Consider the following 19,323-nt stretch of genomic DNA (forward strand, 5'->3'; position numbering starts at 1 on the left):
GCCCAAGATGAAAGAGGACAAAACTAAGGTTGTAAACAAGTTGTAAACATCTAAGAAAGTTGCAGAAGGTTTGTAGAAGGTAAATCTCAAAAAGTTTGTTTTTGTTATTAAATTGTCTATAATTAGTACAATCAGACAAAATTAATTGAACTTTAATATACTGATGTAAAGCAAAGTATGTAATATTGATCTGATCTTATCTATCAAGATAGTTTTCTTATTGTGGAGCTAGGGAAGAAAAGAATCACATTAGATTAGATAGAGGGGAATTAAAGGACGGAAGGGATATATGGGCAGGATGGATAGTAGAATGAATCAAGCATTATTAGCCTATGTATCTATATATGACTGGTGGTATTCTACATCATGTATAACCAGAAAAATGAGAAATTATGCTCCACTTTATATGGTGTATCAAAGTGCATTATATTGTCATGTATAACTAATAAAAACAAATTTAACAATTTTAAGAAAAGTTATCTGTTGTATCTGTTAGGTTTTATTACTTAGGGAAACACAGTTTGTACCTGTTTTAAAGTCTTAAATGATTACTTTGTAACTGGTTAGATAAAAAACTATTATTTTAGGTTAAAAAATATAGTTGACACCCTAAGTATACGTGACTGGGTATAACTATATGTATGTAAGCCTTGTCTAAGTGTTATGTAAAAATTTATAAAATGGAAGTTTATCTAGGTTTATTGGCAAGGTAACCAATAAGTACTCTCTTTTATACATTGTGCCTGACATAGAAGGGACACACTATCATTTGAAGACCTGCTTATATCCATTTGCTTTAACCAAGAATATTTCTGATCATTAACACTGTTTCTTAAATATATAAGAGATTTAAGGCTATCATTTGATTTTTGCCAGTACTGCTAATCCATGCAGATTTCTGATTATTTTTACAGTACACTATGGATTCTAAATTGTACTTTAAAAAGTTTAGCTCACAAGATGTAGGCTCTCTATTCACCTCACATATTGTTTCTTTTGATGAGAAGAAACTTTTTAGTTTGAGTCCATCCCAATTTTTGATTATTGATTTTAATTCTTGCTCCACAAGAGTCTATTAAGGAAGTTGGGGTCTAATCCCACATGAAGGAGATTAGGGCCTACTTTTTCTTCTATTAGACGCAGGGTCTTTGGTTGTATTCCTAAGTCCTTGATCCATTTTGAGTTGAGGTTTGTGCATGGCAAGAGATAGGGGTTTAATTTCATTTTTTTTTTTTTTTTTGCATATGGATTTCCAGTTTTCCAGCACCATTTGTTGAAGAGATTATCTTTTCTCCAATGTATGTCCTTGGCACCTTTGTCTAATATAATTGTAGTTTTGTCGGTTAGTCTCTGTGTCCTCTATTCTGTACCACTGATCCACCAGTCTGTTTTGGTGCCAATACCCCATGCTGTTTTTGTTACTATTGCTCTGTAGTATAGATTAAGGCATGGTATAGTGATGCCACCTGCTTCATTCTTCCTGATAAGGATTGATTTAGCTATTCTGGGTCTCTTTATTTTTCCATATGAATTTCATGTCTTCTTTTTCTATTTCTATGAGGAATGCCATTGGAATTTTGATTGAAATTTCATTAAATCTGTATAGTGCTTTTGGTAGTATGGTCATTTTGATACTATTAATTCTGCCTATCCAAGAGCAAAGTAGATCTTTCCATCTTCTAAGGTCTTCTTTGATTTCTCTTTCATTAGGATTCTGTAATTTTCATTATATAGATCTTTCACATCCTTAATTAATTCCCAAGTTTTTTTTTTTTTTTTGAGGCTATTGATAATGGGGTAGTTTTCCTTGTTTCCTTTTCAGAAGATTTGTCACTGATATACAGAAATGCCTTTGATTTATGGGTGTTGATTTTTATATCCTGCTATTTTGCTGAATTCATTTACTAGTTCTAGAAGTTTTCTGGTGGAGCTTTTAGGGTCTTCCAAGTATAGAATCATATGATCAGCTAATAGTGCCAGTTTGCGTTCTTCTTTTCCTTTGTGTATTCCTTTAATTTCTTTCATCTGTCTAATTGCTCTGGCCAGTGTTTCAAGAACAATGTTAAATAGAAGTGGTAAAAGAGGGCATTCCTTTCTTGTTCCAGTTTTTAGAGGGAATGCCTTCAATTTTTTTTCCATTTAGAATGATGTTGGCCTGGGGCTTAGCATGGATAGCCTTTATTATGTTGAGGTATGTCCTGTTATCCCTAGTTTTTCTAGTGTTTTGTACATAAAGGGGTGCTATAGTTTTGTCAAATGCTTTCTCTGCATCTATTAAGATGATCATATGATTCTTATCTTTAAGTCTATTAGACTAATATTATCTGTAATACTAGTCTTCAATTTATATAGAAATAATGAACTTAGTTGTTATTTATTAATGTCATTTGATGTTTTATAGCTGGATAAAGTAACCTATTATCAACAAGTTATATATACAATTTTGTGTTACTCTTCACACTGGAATAGGAATTTAAATGTATTTTTGGAAGGCAATAAGGAGAGCCTGAGCTGTTTAAATGTGATAGTGTAGAACATGGAAGCATTCTGCCACTTATTCCACAAAAAGAACATTAAAAGTCATCTTAGTCTTTGTTTGATTCGTGTTTCAGATGCAATGTCGAGTTATGTTATTTGTCAGGAGCCCCATACTACCTGAGATAAGACTCTGCCTCTCACCTTACTCCATATTAGAAGTAATAAGTAATAAGTCTGCAAAACAGGCTAGACTTCAGCTCATTTAAAGTTGTGTTCAAAAGATTGATTTTTGTTTTAAAGATTACTGTGATCTCAAAATAGAATATATAATGTATAGCTAAGTATAGATTTAAGATTATAAAAAGCGTTTTCTTGGTTCATATCTATTACACAAATTGAATAATTTTGCTGTTAATTTTACTTTGTATTTTCCTTGTACACTTTATGACTTTTGACTGTTAGTGTTTTGCAGAGGTACTGCTTCTAATAAAACAAGTGAGTTAATTTTAGCTAATAAGCCATTATATATAGGATGGATAGTATACAATGCTGACTTTCAGTACTAACACTAACCTCAATTAAATGGAAAAGGTAATTGTAAAACTACAGATATTGAAGTTACAACCTGTTACTCCCACTTTAAGAGAGGTGAAACTGGTCTGCTGGATGCTTAAAACCAAAAATTTGTAGACTGAAATCAAGGAAGTAAAAGGGCCAGGAAAAAGCAGCCATCATTTTGGCCCTTGCCCTCTAAGGTCAGCCAAGACCCAAATAATGATAGGACCCCTCTCTGGGCCCTGAAATTCTGGTTAGTCAGCCTATCTGCTGATCAGGGAGATTAAGAAGACCTGAGAGAGCAGGAAGCCAACTAGTGCACATTTTGCAAAGAGGAAGGCCATTGGAAAGGGAAATGTCCCTGATGCTTCTAAGAGAAACCATGTATGGTCAGTAAGACTCTGACCCATCTTGACAGATGGCATCATTGATAAAGAAAAGAGTCTCCTGTATTTCTCCTTTGCTAAAGGAGCCAGGAGGCCTCACACATGCCCCAGAGTGATCTTTAGGAATCTCAGTCAAGTCTTAAAGAGTAGATAGGAACAAGGTTGGTTTTGACCAACTTGGTCTTAAACACCTGACAAAAGATTATAGCCTAAGGACAGTCCTATGTGGACATTTAAAAGGAAAAACAATAGTTTTTTAATGTAACTTATGATGTACACTTGTGTCAGCCCTACCAAATGTAAGTAAAACTGAAGGCTGTAAATGAAGGGTTTTTGTGTGGGAGTGCCTAATAATGATCACAAGAGTTGTGAATTTGTTCTGAATTAAAAAGTCTGATTTCATAGACTTACAAATCTTCCTAAACTCCTACATTGATAAACTCTGCTTTTCACTGATATGAGTTATTTTCTTCCTGGGTTTTGGAGATGAGCTGAAACATTAACTGCTTTTGTGATAATTATAAAAAAGTAATGCTTTGCCCTAAGTATGTCTTGTCCAGTCACCAGCTATCTGGTGCTGTGGACCTCTGGACTGCTCTGATGCTGAATACCCTTAACTTTCCACTCCCCATATGATACAAAGATTTTGGGTTACTTCCCCTAACTTCCCCCTCTTTCAGCAGGAAGCAGCTTGGAAATGTCCTCACCCATTTTTCCATAGAAATGGAATGTAGAATTTGACAGTGGGGAAATGTAACAGTGATCCACCTTATGCTTTAAATATAGGTGCTGCTCTGCCACTGCAACTTATTTTTAAAATGGACATAGTTCTTTCTCTTCCTCTTTCCCTATTGTTCTCTAATCTCTCCCCATCCCTAATCTTTGGTAAAACATGATTACCTTTCTTCCCCATTTTAGGCAGATTTATTTGTCCTTGAGTACACACTCACATAAAAACAAAGTAATCCAGACTTTGGGGATGGTACCAGAAGATCTCAGAAATGACTATCTCCCAAATTAAAAACTGAATTACAACTCCAACAAAGAACAAATGTAATGTAACCTTTGAGTCACCTCTTTAAAAGCCCCTGTTTCTGCAGATGGGCAGAAATACAGCCTGTGGGACAAGAGTCTCCTGTGTTTCTCCTTTGCTAGCAAAGCAATAAAACTTCTTTTTCTTTTCTCTCTCTCCCTCAAAAAAAAAAAAAAAAGAATTTTGTAAACTTATATTTAGTAAGCCATTTTCTACTTTGGTTAGGAGCAAATTCTTCAATATTTTAAGTTTCAATATCCTGATTTGCAAAGTGCAAATTATAGCCAATTCTTCAAAGCGTTTTTATGGGGTATGAATAAACTAAAAATCTAGAGCACTTAACACACTAGTATTAATTTAACTTAAGTATTAATTATATGTCAAAAGTAGTAGACAGGGGAAAAATCATTGAAGATAACATAGATGGGAAAGCGAGAGAGACAGAATTCAATACAAGGTCTGTTAGTCCCAAAGCTCTGCTGTAAATCAGTGTGATTTATTTTTAAACTTGGAGAGGTTCTCAGTCTTGAAGTTGCAAGAGTCACTGATGGAGCTTTCTGTCTGTCACACGTGCTGAGGCCATTCTTCATGGCAATGCAATATGAATCTCTGAGTGTGGGACATCCCATGTTTCCTTAGACTAAGGAAACAACACTTCCTACTGAAGTCTTTTTGCTCCTCAATGCTTCTACAAAGAGTCCCCTCCCTTTTTATTTTTTTGACTTTCAGGTCCTCTGGTATAATTTTATACCCTGGATATAAATAAAACTGTGCACAAATATCTAGAGTAGGCACCTGTGCTAGAAATAATGTTTGGTAGTGTCATTATAGGCAACAGTTTCAGGGCAATAATCAGCAAACCTTAAGAGAAATACACTTGGTTAATCTGCCTTTATCTATCAGTTTTACCATTGAATGTTGAAAATAAAAAAATTATAGGATATTTTAAAATAATTCATGTATGCTAAAAACGAAATACTAAAATCAATTTTAAAAGCCAAGTCAAATAACTGGGATGGTTACTTTTGGAATTTAGCCATATTTCAAGAAAGAAAAAATTATCAACAGAAATGATCTAAAGTTTGTCTTTTGTGAAAGACCATACCTATTAATTTCATGTTATCTCTTGGTATATGTAAAACTTCTAGCTCTGGTTATGGTATATTTTGATCTGATAAGCGAAGAACGGACCATTGCTTAGGAAGAGATATTTCTGCCCACTCCCTGTACCACCTTATGTCACTGATAATAGTCCACCAAAACCTTAGCTGACTTATCCATAAGATGTTATTGGACCTTGGGAAGCTTCTTTAGCACTGGGAGAGACACACAAAATTAGCTTGAGATTTCAGGTAGAAGAAGGTGCAAAGACTATTTCCAAGTCTGCCTAGGAGGTACGGTTCTAAAAAAACAAAATCATGTCCTATTTGGGGAGGAAGATTTACCCCCCAACCCCCCCCCCCGACACCCCCCCCCCCCACACACACACATGTAGATGAATAACAATAGATTCAGTGGGGAAAAAATCAAATAAGGGAATAAGAGCTTAAGTCTGGAGCTTAAAGATGGTCATCTGTTTTAGAGTAAAGTATTAGAAAGACAGCCTAAGCTGCACTCAAGATCTAGAACTTTATTCAGGCAAGGGGGTGAGCAAAGTCAGAGGAAGAAATGAACTTCCACTCAGTTTTACACAATAATAATAGGTGAGTACCCATGTTACCCCAGAAAGGGTCAGACAGATTAAGAAAAATAACTGTCAGAGCTCTTGAGTTTACTTTGCTTCAAATAACCTATTTGAGAAAAACTACCTAATTCCACCTATCCCTTGCTGGCTATAAATCCTCTGCTGTGGAGACATAAAAAAAAAAAAATTAAATATTCATTTATTTGTTTCAGTTATAGGTGTACACAATACCTTTATTTTATTTTTATGTGGTGCTGAGGATCGAATCCAGTGCCACATGCATGCTAAGCAAGCGCTCTACCTCTGAACTATAACCCCTGACATAAAGAGATACTTTAGTGGGAGATGTGGCTGTGTAGTTTCTTAACCAGCCAGATAAGGGTTTGGGGATTATCCTTCCTAAACTTCTTCTATCTTTACCCTGTGCCTTGTAAAGAGTCTTTTGGTACAGGCAGGCAAAATACATTGAAAACTATGGATTTAAAATGTTCCATCCCTGTTGCAGAGAGCAGATAGTGTGAAATGAAAAGAATTATAAAATCTCAGCAAATCAAGTAAAGCTTCTGTATTATGAATAATCTTTGCTTGATTCTTGTCACACAAGGCAAAACTGTTTATAGAAAAAAACAAATCTTTGAAAATGACTAGATAGCCAAGGGAAGTATTCGAGATAAGGGCTCCAACTCCAATTAACTGTCCATGACATGGGATGACTCACATCTCTGTATTCATCCCTCCACCTATTTTTCTTCAGGCTTTCTGCTTATCTCCCAACATAGAAGAAATATGAACTATCTTTCCTTCATTGCATTATAGAGGTGCTTAGAGAATAAAACAACTGCAGAAAAGTAAACTAGTTAAGAATGGTAAAAAATTTATTGAATTCATGAAAATGAGTGCAGCTCAACCAAAGGTAACTTAAAATAAACAAACCTCCCATTTTTAAAAAGGAGAAGAAATAGTTGATAAAGGGTAAGAGATGATATACCCTTAGTAAAGCAATTAAACCAAAAACCCACTGCAAACTGACAAGGTGAGGTTTACCATCCAGCATAAGTGCTTTTATTTTATTTTATTTTTCCACAGAAGTAATTCTCTACCAATTAATTAAGAGAAATGGGACAGAAAGAAAGTACTTGATTGTACTTTCAACCACACAGTGGTTGGTCAGAAGCTTCCAGTTCAAGTGCATCTCCTTAAACTACTCAAGCATCGATTCTTTCAGTCTCTTTATTCTTCTTATGAGCTACGAACTCGATTATACTAGGCCCACTAATCTCTAATTTCTAGGTGAGGGGATTATCAACAAAATATCTAAAATTAAGCAAAAAATTGGAAGGGACAATAGTAGCATGTTTTCATAATATCTAAGGTATCACCAGTTGTTTTAAAAGTTACATATATATTTTACTTGAAAATACTAGTTCATCATCAATTTTGTTACATAACTAATGAAATTAATATCCAGCTTACTGGTTTTGTAGATATTATATGTATAATATCTTGCACTTTAATTTAAATGTGGCTTATTACAATAACTATGGTTGATTTACAGTTCAGTAATGACTACATAAGAATAATTTTTAAAAAGGCATTTTGACAAAAATGAGAATTTTCATACTAGTCATCTAGAGCAAATATATATTTCTAAAAACAGTTTTTAGAAATATATATAAAATAATGATTATTTTGCCTGTATTTATGACTTCAAATATTATCTTTTGAATTATATTTCTAATTTTCAAAGGAATTTTATATATAAGTGCTAGGAGTTAAGGCAAAAGTGCTAGGAGTTAAGACAAAAGTATCAGAAGTATTTATTTAAAGGCAAAATTGAAGGCCCCTTATGGAAATGATCATTAAATTACCCTAATTATTAGAATTCTTATTTTATGGTAGATTTTTTTTTTTACTTTTAATTATAAATAATAATTAAATAATAGCAGTTACTAAATGAAATATCACTCTTTCCAAGATGTTATATGATTTTCCTATATAACAAATTGCTAAGTATGGGGATAATTTCTATCCAAACATGTATTCTGTGTTAATAATATATTAAAAGAGGGCAATTTTATATAAGAAATCTGGAGTCCTAGTGATTCTTTAAAATTTAAAACTAAGAATGAAAAACACTTGGAAAGTATTTCCTCATACAACTATGAGTGAGAGCTAAAGTGAACTAATTCCTTTAGAACAAGTGTTATCTTCCCCTTTAGTCCTTGCTATACATCAAACATACATGCACTGACATCAGGATAACTTGACTCAGGATAACTCATTGTGCAAAGGAATTTGCCATAGAGATGCAAAACTAGTTTGCTCCCCTTCACCCTCCTTTAATGCTAAGAATCAAATCTAGGGTCTCACAAACATGAAGCAAGCGATCTACTACTGAGCTACACCCTGTCCTTAATTTGGCATTGTGGATGGACAAATATGACAAATTTCTCCTTTACTAGAGGATTATCTATTCTTGCCTTTTTGGACTCTGTAGTAGCCTGAGGGTATGTTCTGGCCAATAAAAGGTTAGATAGCATTGAAATAGGTGAACTTAAGGCAGAAGCTATGAAATAGAATAGAGTTTGTCTTGTTTGAGATGTTAAGTATAAGACATTTGAGGCAGAAATTTCACCATTGGCTTCAGTAAAGAAATAAGAAAATGAGAGCAGAATCAGAACCCCAAAACACATGTGGCATGAATGAGAAATTAATCCTTGTTATAATCCATTATGATGGGGGGAACTCCTATTTTAACTACATAGGTCCCAGCTCAAATTTACTAATGCACACTTTAGTTTATCTCTTGGTGACAGTTAGCAACTGACTTTGTGACTCAATTTTCCTGTAAGTTCTCTTTAACTATCAGAATGTGTAAAATTATGCTTTGAGATGTAATATGAGGTCATTTATTTGTTGATTTTTTTCTTCTTTTAAGGAATGAACTCCATGCAACCAACTTTCCTCAAAAAAAAAAAAAAAAAAGAATGTGTAAAATTGAAGTTCACCATGATTACATTTTTTGTTCAGAGACAATGAGGTTATTGTCTGCCTAAAGATCTCAATTGAAAGTCTATGCACTTTAATTCCTTGCCTTTCCATATTTTATTGACTGAGGTTTTGAACCATACCATTTTTTTGCATTAATTCTGTTTCACATTATACTATAAACAAATAAAAAATTCAGGTTTCTAAAATATATAATCAAAGTAGATATTGTATCTTACTTTCAATCTTACTTTGTCCCATGTATCTTATTTTTACATGGAAGTTGATAAAATATAAAGAAATTTTTTAAAAAGATTTTTTCCATAAGCCATATATACATATATTAAAAGTAGTTCTATGATCTTCAGGTTTATTTTGTGAACATATTATCTGTACCAGATTAAAAGAATTTTACATCACATTTATTGTTTTGCATATAATAACTCAGACATTTATTAATATTTTAAAAACCCAAACACATAATAAATTTGGCTTCATTTCCCCACAAAAATGGGAAATATATTTCAGTAAAGGAAAATTTTAATTATTTTTACACACCAGTTGCTTTTTAGGGGTTAGGGCTCTATAAAATGATACCCGCAAAAAAAAAAATTAACATTAACTGATTAGTACATAAAAAAAAACAATTTACAATAATATGGTAAGCAATAAACAAAAACTCTTCAGAAACATGGACTTTTAAAGTAATTTTCAAACAGATAAACTATTACAATATAGTTTATCCCTAACAACACTGAGCCCATTATTAGAGCACTTCTGTACATATAATGGTATAACAAAGTGATACAGTATTTATTGCAGCAACAACGAAATAAAGGTTATCATAATGTATGAACTTAAATACCCCTCACCCCATTGATATAGTGGCTTCTTATTCCTTAAACAGACTCCGCTTTTCACTGTAGAAGGATTAAATCTTCTCATCAAAAGGCACATTGTTATCTGGAAGAAAAAAATATTAAAATGACCCTTCTGTAATAAATTCAAAACATCTCAAAATATTCAGAAGGATTTTCAAGGGAGGGAAGAATATAATAAAGTATTTAATCTACAAGAATCACAATGAAGGACACCATAAAACAATGATTATTTTGTCTGTATTTATGACTTCAAATATTATCTTTTGAATTATATTTCTAATTTTCAAAGGAATTTTATATATAAGTGCTAGGAATTAAGACAAAAGTTACAGTCACAATGAAGTTATGTCCTTATGTAATCTTAATAAATTACTTTGATTGACTTCAGTATGCAATATAGTTGTTTATGTAGTTTCTGTAAATATAATTATTTAACTAATCTTGTTTTTAAAACTTCATAAATGAGGATTAATTAAAGCTGCAGGCCTGAGAATATGTTAAAAATTCTTTGGTTATTTACAGTAATGTAATGAAAATTATCTATACAGAAGACAGGGTTTCAATAAACATAATGGGGCCAATTTGCCCATTTTCTCTTAATGACTGATTTGTAGTATAAAGTTAAACTTTTGTCACACATTTTTATGGACATTAATTCTAATTATATAAGTTCCTTTACTATTATTTAACTTTAAATGCATCACAATTTAAAGCATTTTGTGAAACCAAAGAATAGCCAAGGGATTATTATAAATCTTCTTATAATTACCAGTAATGCTTAGAACATCATTGGAGATACGGCTTGAGTATAAGTAAAGTCCTTTTTACATTGTTTTACTCAAATCTTAGTAATTAATCTATAACAGAGCTCTACATGACTAGAAGCTACTAAGCTTATGAAATATTTTAAGAATAAAATCAAACCTTTCAAAAATATATTGAAGATAATTTTGAAAAAACAATGTGCTACTTAGACAATATTTTTTCCCAATTCTCATCTGTTCAATACTTGAAACATGATTATTTTTATAATGAATTTGTGGATTGTTAAAAAAGCTAGTGGTACCACAGGAAGTTTTCTGATAGAGAAGTAACTAACACAAACAAAGGTTTTAATGTATGACTTCAGAAATGCATCTCAACAGCGATAATTTATCTCACAACAAATGTGGATAAGCGTAACTATTAAGATCTATCAAATCACATCATGCCCAATATTGTACTGAAACTTTATATTTTACAATATGGCCAGTTCTCCCCCTAAAGAGTACACATTCTTTGTAATTTCCCAAGAAATCCCTTGTATTGGGATTTCCTCAGAGTTCCATCCTGATGTTGCCATCATGACCAGCACCTATTGTATGCTATATGGAACTGCCATTCCCTAACCCCTTCCTGGCATGACTAAATTAAGGACCAAAGTTAATATTTAAAAAGATGTTCTGTATTTATATCGCCCTGAGGAAGATTCTCCCCTGAGGTAATTTTTAATGCATCATTAATCAAACCTACCATCTGACCACCTTAAATATGATATTCCTCTATTTCTCTTAAATTGTGACAATACTTTCCACTTTATCACTATTCCAGTGGGAGCAGGGAGGTCACTGTTGATTACTTATGTTGAGAGAGTACTCATCTAGAGAATAATTATCCTGAGTCTCACTACTATAAATATTTTTGATTCCATGTACTTCAAACACTAACCTCTACACGTGTTTGAAACTCCTCACCTTAACTGAAATAGGCTCAAAGTATTATACATTAGTGTTTTCAAACTCAATCTCTTACAAACTCACCGGAATCATCTTCTAGAACATAAATATGTTGGAATTGCTCCTGCATTGAAAAGCATTTGATGATCTATAAGTCCTCTTGGTTGATAAAATATAAATCCTTACTGTATTGTTTTGTTAACATAACCTTCCAGATTTGATTTTCTCAATGATTTTCCATGACCCAGTATATATCCTGTATTTCTAGAGGCTTGACAGCATGTACACATCCTCATATAGGGCCATAGCTTGGCACATGCTTTCAACTCCTCTTGACATGGAACTTACTTCTCCATCAAAAGCTCTTTCTTGGTTATCTTTCATATTTGTTAAAATAACCACAACACAAATGTAACTTTCTCAGTGTGATCTTCTAAGTTGCTATCTTTAACTCAGTTGCTCTTTCTCAGTAATATAACAATAATTTGAAAAAACACTGAGCATTAGCTTTGCATGAGGAAAATATCCAAGAGTTCCTACTTGGAGAAGTGATATAGAAGTTGTAAAAGCTGTAAAAGGGGACTGGTAGACTCAAAGAAACTTTAGAGACAGAACCAGGAGTAAACAGTATAATCTGTAGGAACTTTTAACAGGAGGGTTTTTTTTTTTTTGTTTTTGTTTTTGGCAAAAATGGCAGAGATAGAGATTGAAGCTCTAAAATCAAGCAGGATAAATTATGCCTCAGCTGTGGCCAATAAAGACAGAGGACTATATGTGTACACTCTCCTGTGAATAGTACTGTATTTCATAATATGTAACACAAATATTTCTAATATTTCAACATCACTGAACTTGAAACATATCCTCCAATTGAAGGCATCTTAAAATTGCTATCAGACAAGTGGTATTACTTATGTAGTCATTATTATGTATATGTTCATAAGATTGGTCACATCTCTTTGTATTGCTGTCACTTCAATTGAAGCATATGCATTGTTAGTATAAATAAGGGATATGTTTAATGATGTTTAAAATACCTTAAAAATAATATCATGAATCATCAATGAAGTCAAGTAATTATATATGAAGAAAAACATAATGACAATAATAAGCTATAATTTGATATTAGAAAATCAAAGATTTATCACTAGAACCTTTGCTTCAATTCCATACATTAGTGTCAATTCTACATATTCTTCCCCAAAATGAAGATTTTTAAGATGGGACAATACTCCAGATAAATGACATCTAATTTGTTCTGATAAGTCATTATTTACAAAGAAATGCAACTGCAAACAGAAGTTGCCAATTTCATTAGAAGGGATGAAAAATGTAACAGTTTTGGAAGGCTGATATGCATAATTCTTGCATAATTTGAAACTATCATTACATGGTTTTACAATTAAATTGGTGGCTATTTCTTTCCTTCTTTAGTGATCAAATTAAACAAATAGTGCCTTAGATTATATAAATACTGATATAAGTCCCCACAGAAATTAGACCATTTGGGAGGGAAGGGAGAGGAGAAAAGACAGGTAGATGCTTTCATTAATGACATTTAAATATTGTATTGATAAAAAGTTTAAGCTGGAAAAAAGTAGCTGAAATTGAGAAGTTGAACTTCTTCACCAATAGTATATAAAATGTAGAAAAATTAAGAATGTTCCATTCTTGCTAAACAATATCTTACAGTAGTGACATATCAACTAGTACAGAAAAATCTAAATCTAAATGCAGATAATATTTAATGCCTCGATGGCTTCCATTGTGTTTAAAACAGGAGCACATTAATTCAGCTGTGTGTGCAAATATGTTTAATAGTCAAAACATTTATATATATTACATATACACATAAATATATATTCATTCATTCAATCACTCAAAACATTAAGTTTTTATTAACCATTAGGAATATTGCTTTATATTGGAGAAAATGTTAGTGATCAATCAATCAATTAATTAAATAAGCAAAAGAAAAGGAAAATTCCCTATTGTCTTATTATAAAACCATAAATATAGCTTAAAAATCTGGATCAGAAGAGAAAGAAACCATGGTTTACGTGGAAAGACTGGATACTAGTACCACATTGGTCAGTTATTTCCTGGATGTCTTAAAGTATTTTTTTAAGGGATAAAACGAATAGTTTTGAAGGGAATATTAAGGGTTGTCCTTTTACTGTTATCTGCACGGTGAAATTGGCAATGATTACAGAACCCAGAAACTGGGATCGTTTAGAGATGCACCCCAATTACATAATTGAAGTGTGTCTAGATAAAGAAGAGGAATCAAGACTCAAGAGATTGGTCTAAGGTCATTCTGTTTTTCAAAAACAGAAGCATAAGATTCATTTGACTTTGTCCCTTATTTACCACAATACTTTTCAGTCATGGAGGATTTAATCATTGAAATGTAATGATTAGATGAGCTATCCAATGCTCAGTTTTCTGTCATTTACAAAATTCCTGCTGTAGTAAAATAATAATAATAATAATAAAGTAAAAAAGAGAAGGATAAGACCTACTCTGGTACTCTGGTTATGACAATGGATTCCTACTCCTTCTAAGAATAAATAAAAAAATATACTATTGGTATATTGTAGGTTTTGACTTATGCTATTATTTCCTTGGTTGCCTCTGGCTTCTCTATAAAACTGCTACTCAGGAAAAGTAATTCCTGAGGACTCATGCCTTCATGCAGTGATCTCCAATCCCCAATACTTCTCTTACTAGTCCCTTCAACCTCTAATATACATAGATTGTGCCACAGTGAAACCCAGCATTCTGTATAATTAATATGCACTAATGAGAGAGAGAGAGAGTATTAGAGTGGAGTATTAGAGTTGAAGACTAAAGCTCCTTAAAAAAAATCTGTATTTTTTCATAAATGCATATACACATAATTATAGGTGAAAATCAATTAATAAAAAAACAGAATCTATAGAAAAGTATCTCAAATAGTCAAATGGTGACCTTTTATAGCTTTTTTACCAGATTATACTTCTTTTCATTTATTTATTTTTTTAGGCAAAGGAGAGAAAAAGTCTGTGGAGAAGAAACAATTCTGAAAAACTTTGATTCTCTGAGGAAGAGAGAGGCGTACAATGGGTTCTTGCCTCTCATTCTCTTGTTGCCTAAAACACAACTGTGATGGCTGAAATCCTAGCAGCTGTATTATTAGGATAAGGCAAACATAAGAAAAGGAAAATTGCATAAAGTCCCTAACATCAAAAGGTCACTGAATTAATTCCAGGAGCCAGCCACTATAGACTTCATGTGACATGAGTAAAACTTTTTAGGATCTCTACTCCTGGAATTAGTATCATTTGTAGAAAGACTATTTCCCCAGCCCTATGTATTTCAAGTCAATCTGCTTCGCTATGAGGCAACACAAGGATATATTATTAATATATTTTACATAAATCCCAGTTTGATTATTTTCCAAGCTTTAAGAATGATCTGTCTTTATACAGCATCCAATGATACCAGTTTTTTAACACAATATTTTAAGAATAGCTTAAAAAATTCAGAAAAATAAAACAAAATGATTATAAATCCAAATCAAGTTTGAACGGAAAAACTGCTCTACTGTCATCAAGAATTTTAATTGTTTGTTCACTTAAGTAAAATTGCAAATATTAAACCCTTGGAGTCTTTCTTTTTTTTCCTTCTTCCAGCTCCTTTTAAATAAGAATAATGTTTTTAGATTTTAGATAATGAACACTACCTAAGAGCACTGGGAAAGGCTAATGCCTTAAAATTTTTTCAGGGTATTGCCATTATAAACTTGAGGTCCTGGTTCCAGTGTTGTCCTGCAACTTACCTATGTAAAACAATCATATGATTGATTATGTTCTACCTCTCTCGTTCATCTAGCTCTCCATGAACCTTAAAGATTCTGCACCCTAAACAATTGCAGCAAAATGTAAATCCTGAACCAAAGCAGCAATAATTTTGTAAAATGGATCAAATGCTATATAAATAGAAACTTTGATTCATCTGTTACATAATAGCTTTCATTAAATAGAACTAGTTTAAATTGAGTCAAATACTTTTGCTCCAGATCTGTGCTGTGTAACAGTATACCCACTAGCCACAACAGCAATTTAAGTAGAATTTCAATTAATAAAAACTAAATAAAGTAAAATGTCAGTTGTTCAGTTGTACTAGTCACACATAAAATGCTCAAGAATCACATATGGCTAGCAACTAACAAATTTGAACACTGTGATGTCTAATTGTTAATGGATCAAGTAAAACTTTCTCCTATCGCTCAACATCAACTGAAAAGTGAAATGTAAAAAGGAACACACACACACAAAAACTACATGAAAATTCTTTTATTACTGGATTAAGTAATGATGAACATGGTATGTTTTTTTTTTAATTTGGATAAACATCTGCTAGACTACTAGTAACAGTGGACATGTTGGGCAAGAAATTTCTTTCTAAAGCAAATAATGGCACTTTAATATATTCCTATATTCTATTTACTTTGAATAAGATAACGTTTGTGTTTATTTAGATTATTTTTTTTTTTGTACCAGGGATTTAAGCCAGGGTTGTTTAACCACTGAGCCACTATATCCCCAGAGCTTTCTATTATTTTGAGACAGGCTCTTATTAAGTTGGTTAGAGTCTCACTAAGATGCTGAGGCTGGCTTTGAATTTGCAATCCTCCTGCCTCAGGCTTCTGAGCACAGATGTGCACAACCACACCTGGCTATTCTGACAATATCTTATACTTAAAATTAAAATAGTGTTTTAGAGATTAGAACTACTTTGAGATTGATAACTTTTTGAATATGATCTTTTAAATGAGGGATTTTGATTAAAAAGTTGTATCAAAACTGTTTTCTGATTCTGAAATGCTTATGTTAATAGCCAGAAAGTATTTTATGGCCAATTAACACTGGGCACAACATGTAATGAACATATACAATAGCAAATTTGATGAAGCAAAATAGAAGTAGCCAAAAAGCAAATTTAGAGCTTTTTGAATTACACATTTGACACAAATTACTAGAGTAGCATTCAAATGACAGAAGTACTAGCTTTTGGAAGCAGTTACCAAAATTTTAAAAATTATCTTCGAATATACATCATTATAAATAATAATTTTATCATTTAGTAGAAACCAAACATAATAGCATGAACATATTGTTTCCATTTGTTGTTTTGTGCTATAAAGCCATGCTTTGCATCTTTTTATCAGAGCCTGGTTATGGATATTTTTCATCAACATTTTTCTTTTGGAAAAATAAAGATAATATTTACAAAGCATATGCTGTCTTATTCCTTATCAGATTTTCTGTCCGAAGGAGCTGAGAACTCTATACAACAATTTAAAAACTGAGATTTGGAATTTCAAGTGTGGAAGAAAGAAAGTAGATCCCTGTCTGTCATTTTACACAAAAATCATCAAAGACCTAGCAATTAAATCAGAAACACTAAAACTACTAGAAAAAAAAAATAGGATCAACACCCCAACATATTGGAGAAAGTACTGCCTTCCTTTAATAAGATTTTAAAGCTCAAGAAATAAAACCAGGAACCAATAAATTTGACAGCATCAAATTAAAAAGCTTCTGAACAGCAAAAGAAACAAAAGCATTAAGAAAGAGCTCACAAAATGAGAAAATATCTTGACCAGCAACTCTTCCCACAAGGGTTTAATATCAAGAATATATAAAGAACTCAAAAAGCACTAAAAAATAAAACTGAATAAGTGTACAAATGATCTAACAGACATTTCTCAAAAGAAGAAATAGAAATGGCAAAAAATATATGAAAAATGTTCAATGTCATCAGCAATCAGGGAAATGAAATCAAAACTACTCTGGAATTTCATCTTATTCTAGTTAGAATGGCAGCCATCAAGAATGCAAATAATAGGGGCTGGGATTGTGGCTCAGCGGTAGAGCACAGGCAGGACCCGGTTCGATCCTCAGCACCACATAAAAATAAAGGCCTTGTGTTGTGTCCATCTACACCTAACAAATAATTTTTTTTAAAAAAAAAGAATGCAAATAATAATTTCTAATGAGGATGTGGAAACAAAAGTAAACTCAAGCACTACTGGTAAGACTACAGATTAATACAACCACTTTGGAAGGCCAAAGGAGATACAATAGAGGTACACCAATGTTTAGAGCCAAATTATAGAATCAACCTAAGTGATCCTATAATAGATGAATGAATGAAGAAAATATGGTATATATACTCAATGGAGTTTTACTCAGCTATAAAAAAGAAAATTACAGCATTTGCTAGTAAATGGGTGGAACTAGAGAACATAATGCTAATTGAAATAAGCCAGACTCAGAAAGTCAAGGGTTGTTTCCTGTTTCAGACAGAAGTGAGAGGAGACAGAGAAAGAAAGAGAAAGAGAGAGAGGAGAAGTAGAAGGAGGAGAAAGGAGAGAGAGAGAGAGGGAGGGAGGGAGGGGGAGAGAGGAGGGAGAGAGAGAAAGAGAAAGAGAGAGAGAGAGAGAGAGAGAATAATGCTAAAAAAAAAAAGAGGGGTAAAAAAGTAGAGGGGATAGGGAAAGAGGAAGGGCAAGCATGGGAAATTCTGTGGGAAGAAATCTACTAAAATTTGCTGTCATGTACAAATATATCACAATGAACCTGCTTATACATACAATCATAATGGAATCATTAAAATAATAATAATAATAGAAGGAACATCCATAAAGTAGAGCAATTGATCTGGAAGAGGGAAAGAGAAGGTGCTAGGGAATGAGAATGATCAAATTATGGTCTGTGTAGGTACAAATATGGCATAATAAATTCCACTACTATGTATAATTATAATGCAGCAATAAAAATATAGGCAAAATCCCCTGAGATTTTTTAGTTTTATACTTCCTTTGTGCAAAATGTTTCAACAACTAAACCAAATTAAACTTATTATACCAAAGCATACTATCAAGACAAGTTACATTAATCAAGAAGTTGAAGCTATTTTTTTGTTGTTGTTATTCATACACCTACAAATTTTCCAGATTTGACTGTATCTACTTCAATGCTAAAAGCACTAGTACAGTGGTAATGGCGGGTAACTTAAATATCCATTCAACCTCTGAACTTATCATACTTCATTTTCTTCCTTAGGTTTTAGTTTTAGGAATGAACACATCACCAAATCCTGGTCAGTGAGGTTTAAAAAAGGAAGAAAGAAAGAACACTAAGTCCAAAACTTTGACAGAATATTACCACCTGGCTATAAAGACGGGAAGAAATGGTACTATTCTATTGTCTGCCTAAGCTGAAGCAAACATGAGACAAGGCAGAACTCAAGGAAGCCTGAGGAGAGGAACCTAAGCCCCAAGGTGCTGTGTTTGGAGTTAGCCCAATCAGTTGGTGGCATTCTACTTACCACTCCTATCTGGAAAAGCATTCTTTGAGGAAATTTAGATTAAGTGATATATTGGCAGTTTCTTTTAGCTCAATCTGATACAAGGTGTGGAAATAATTATCCCATATTCTAATCACCAATGATATTCACTATTAATATTTTGGTGGATTTAAGGACAAATTAGAAACGTTTCTTTCAGAAATATTACAAAATATAGTTTTGTAAAATTGTAAAAAAAACAACCAAA

At 32.6% G+C, this 19,323-nt stretch overlaps 1 protein-coding gene across 1 annotated transcript in view; it reads right to left on the minus strand.

Moving 5' to 3' along the window:
- Positions 1 to 9,498: 9,498 nt before the first annotated feature.
- The window catches only part of Fam174a (family with sequence similarity 174 member A), a 45,064-nt gene continuing 35,239 nt past the window's right edge, over positions 9,499 to 19,323 (minus strand). The window contains exon 3 of the mRNA XM_076856012.2: positions 9,499 to 10,087. Coding sequence (XP_076712127.2) covers positions 10,084 to 10,087 — 4 coding nt within the window. The 3' untranslated portion in view covers positions 9,499 to 10,083. The remainder of the gene's footprint in view (positions 10,088 to 19,323) is intronic.

The sequence above is a fragment of the Callospermophilus lateralis genome, chromosome 5 (assembly GCF_048772815.1).
Source record: "Callospermophilus lateralis isolate mCalLat2 chromosome 5, mCalLat2.hap1, whole genome shotgun sequence".
Taxonomy (NCBI): domain Eukaryota; kingdom Metazoa; phylum Chordata; class Mammalia; order Rodentia; family Sciuridae; genus Callospermophilus; species Callospermophilus lateralis.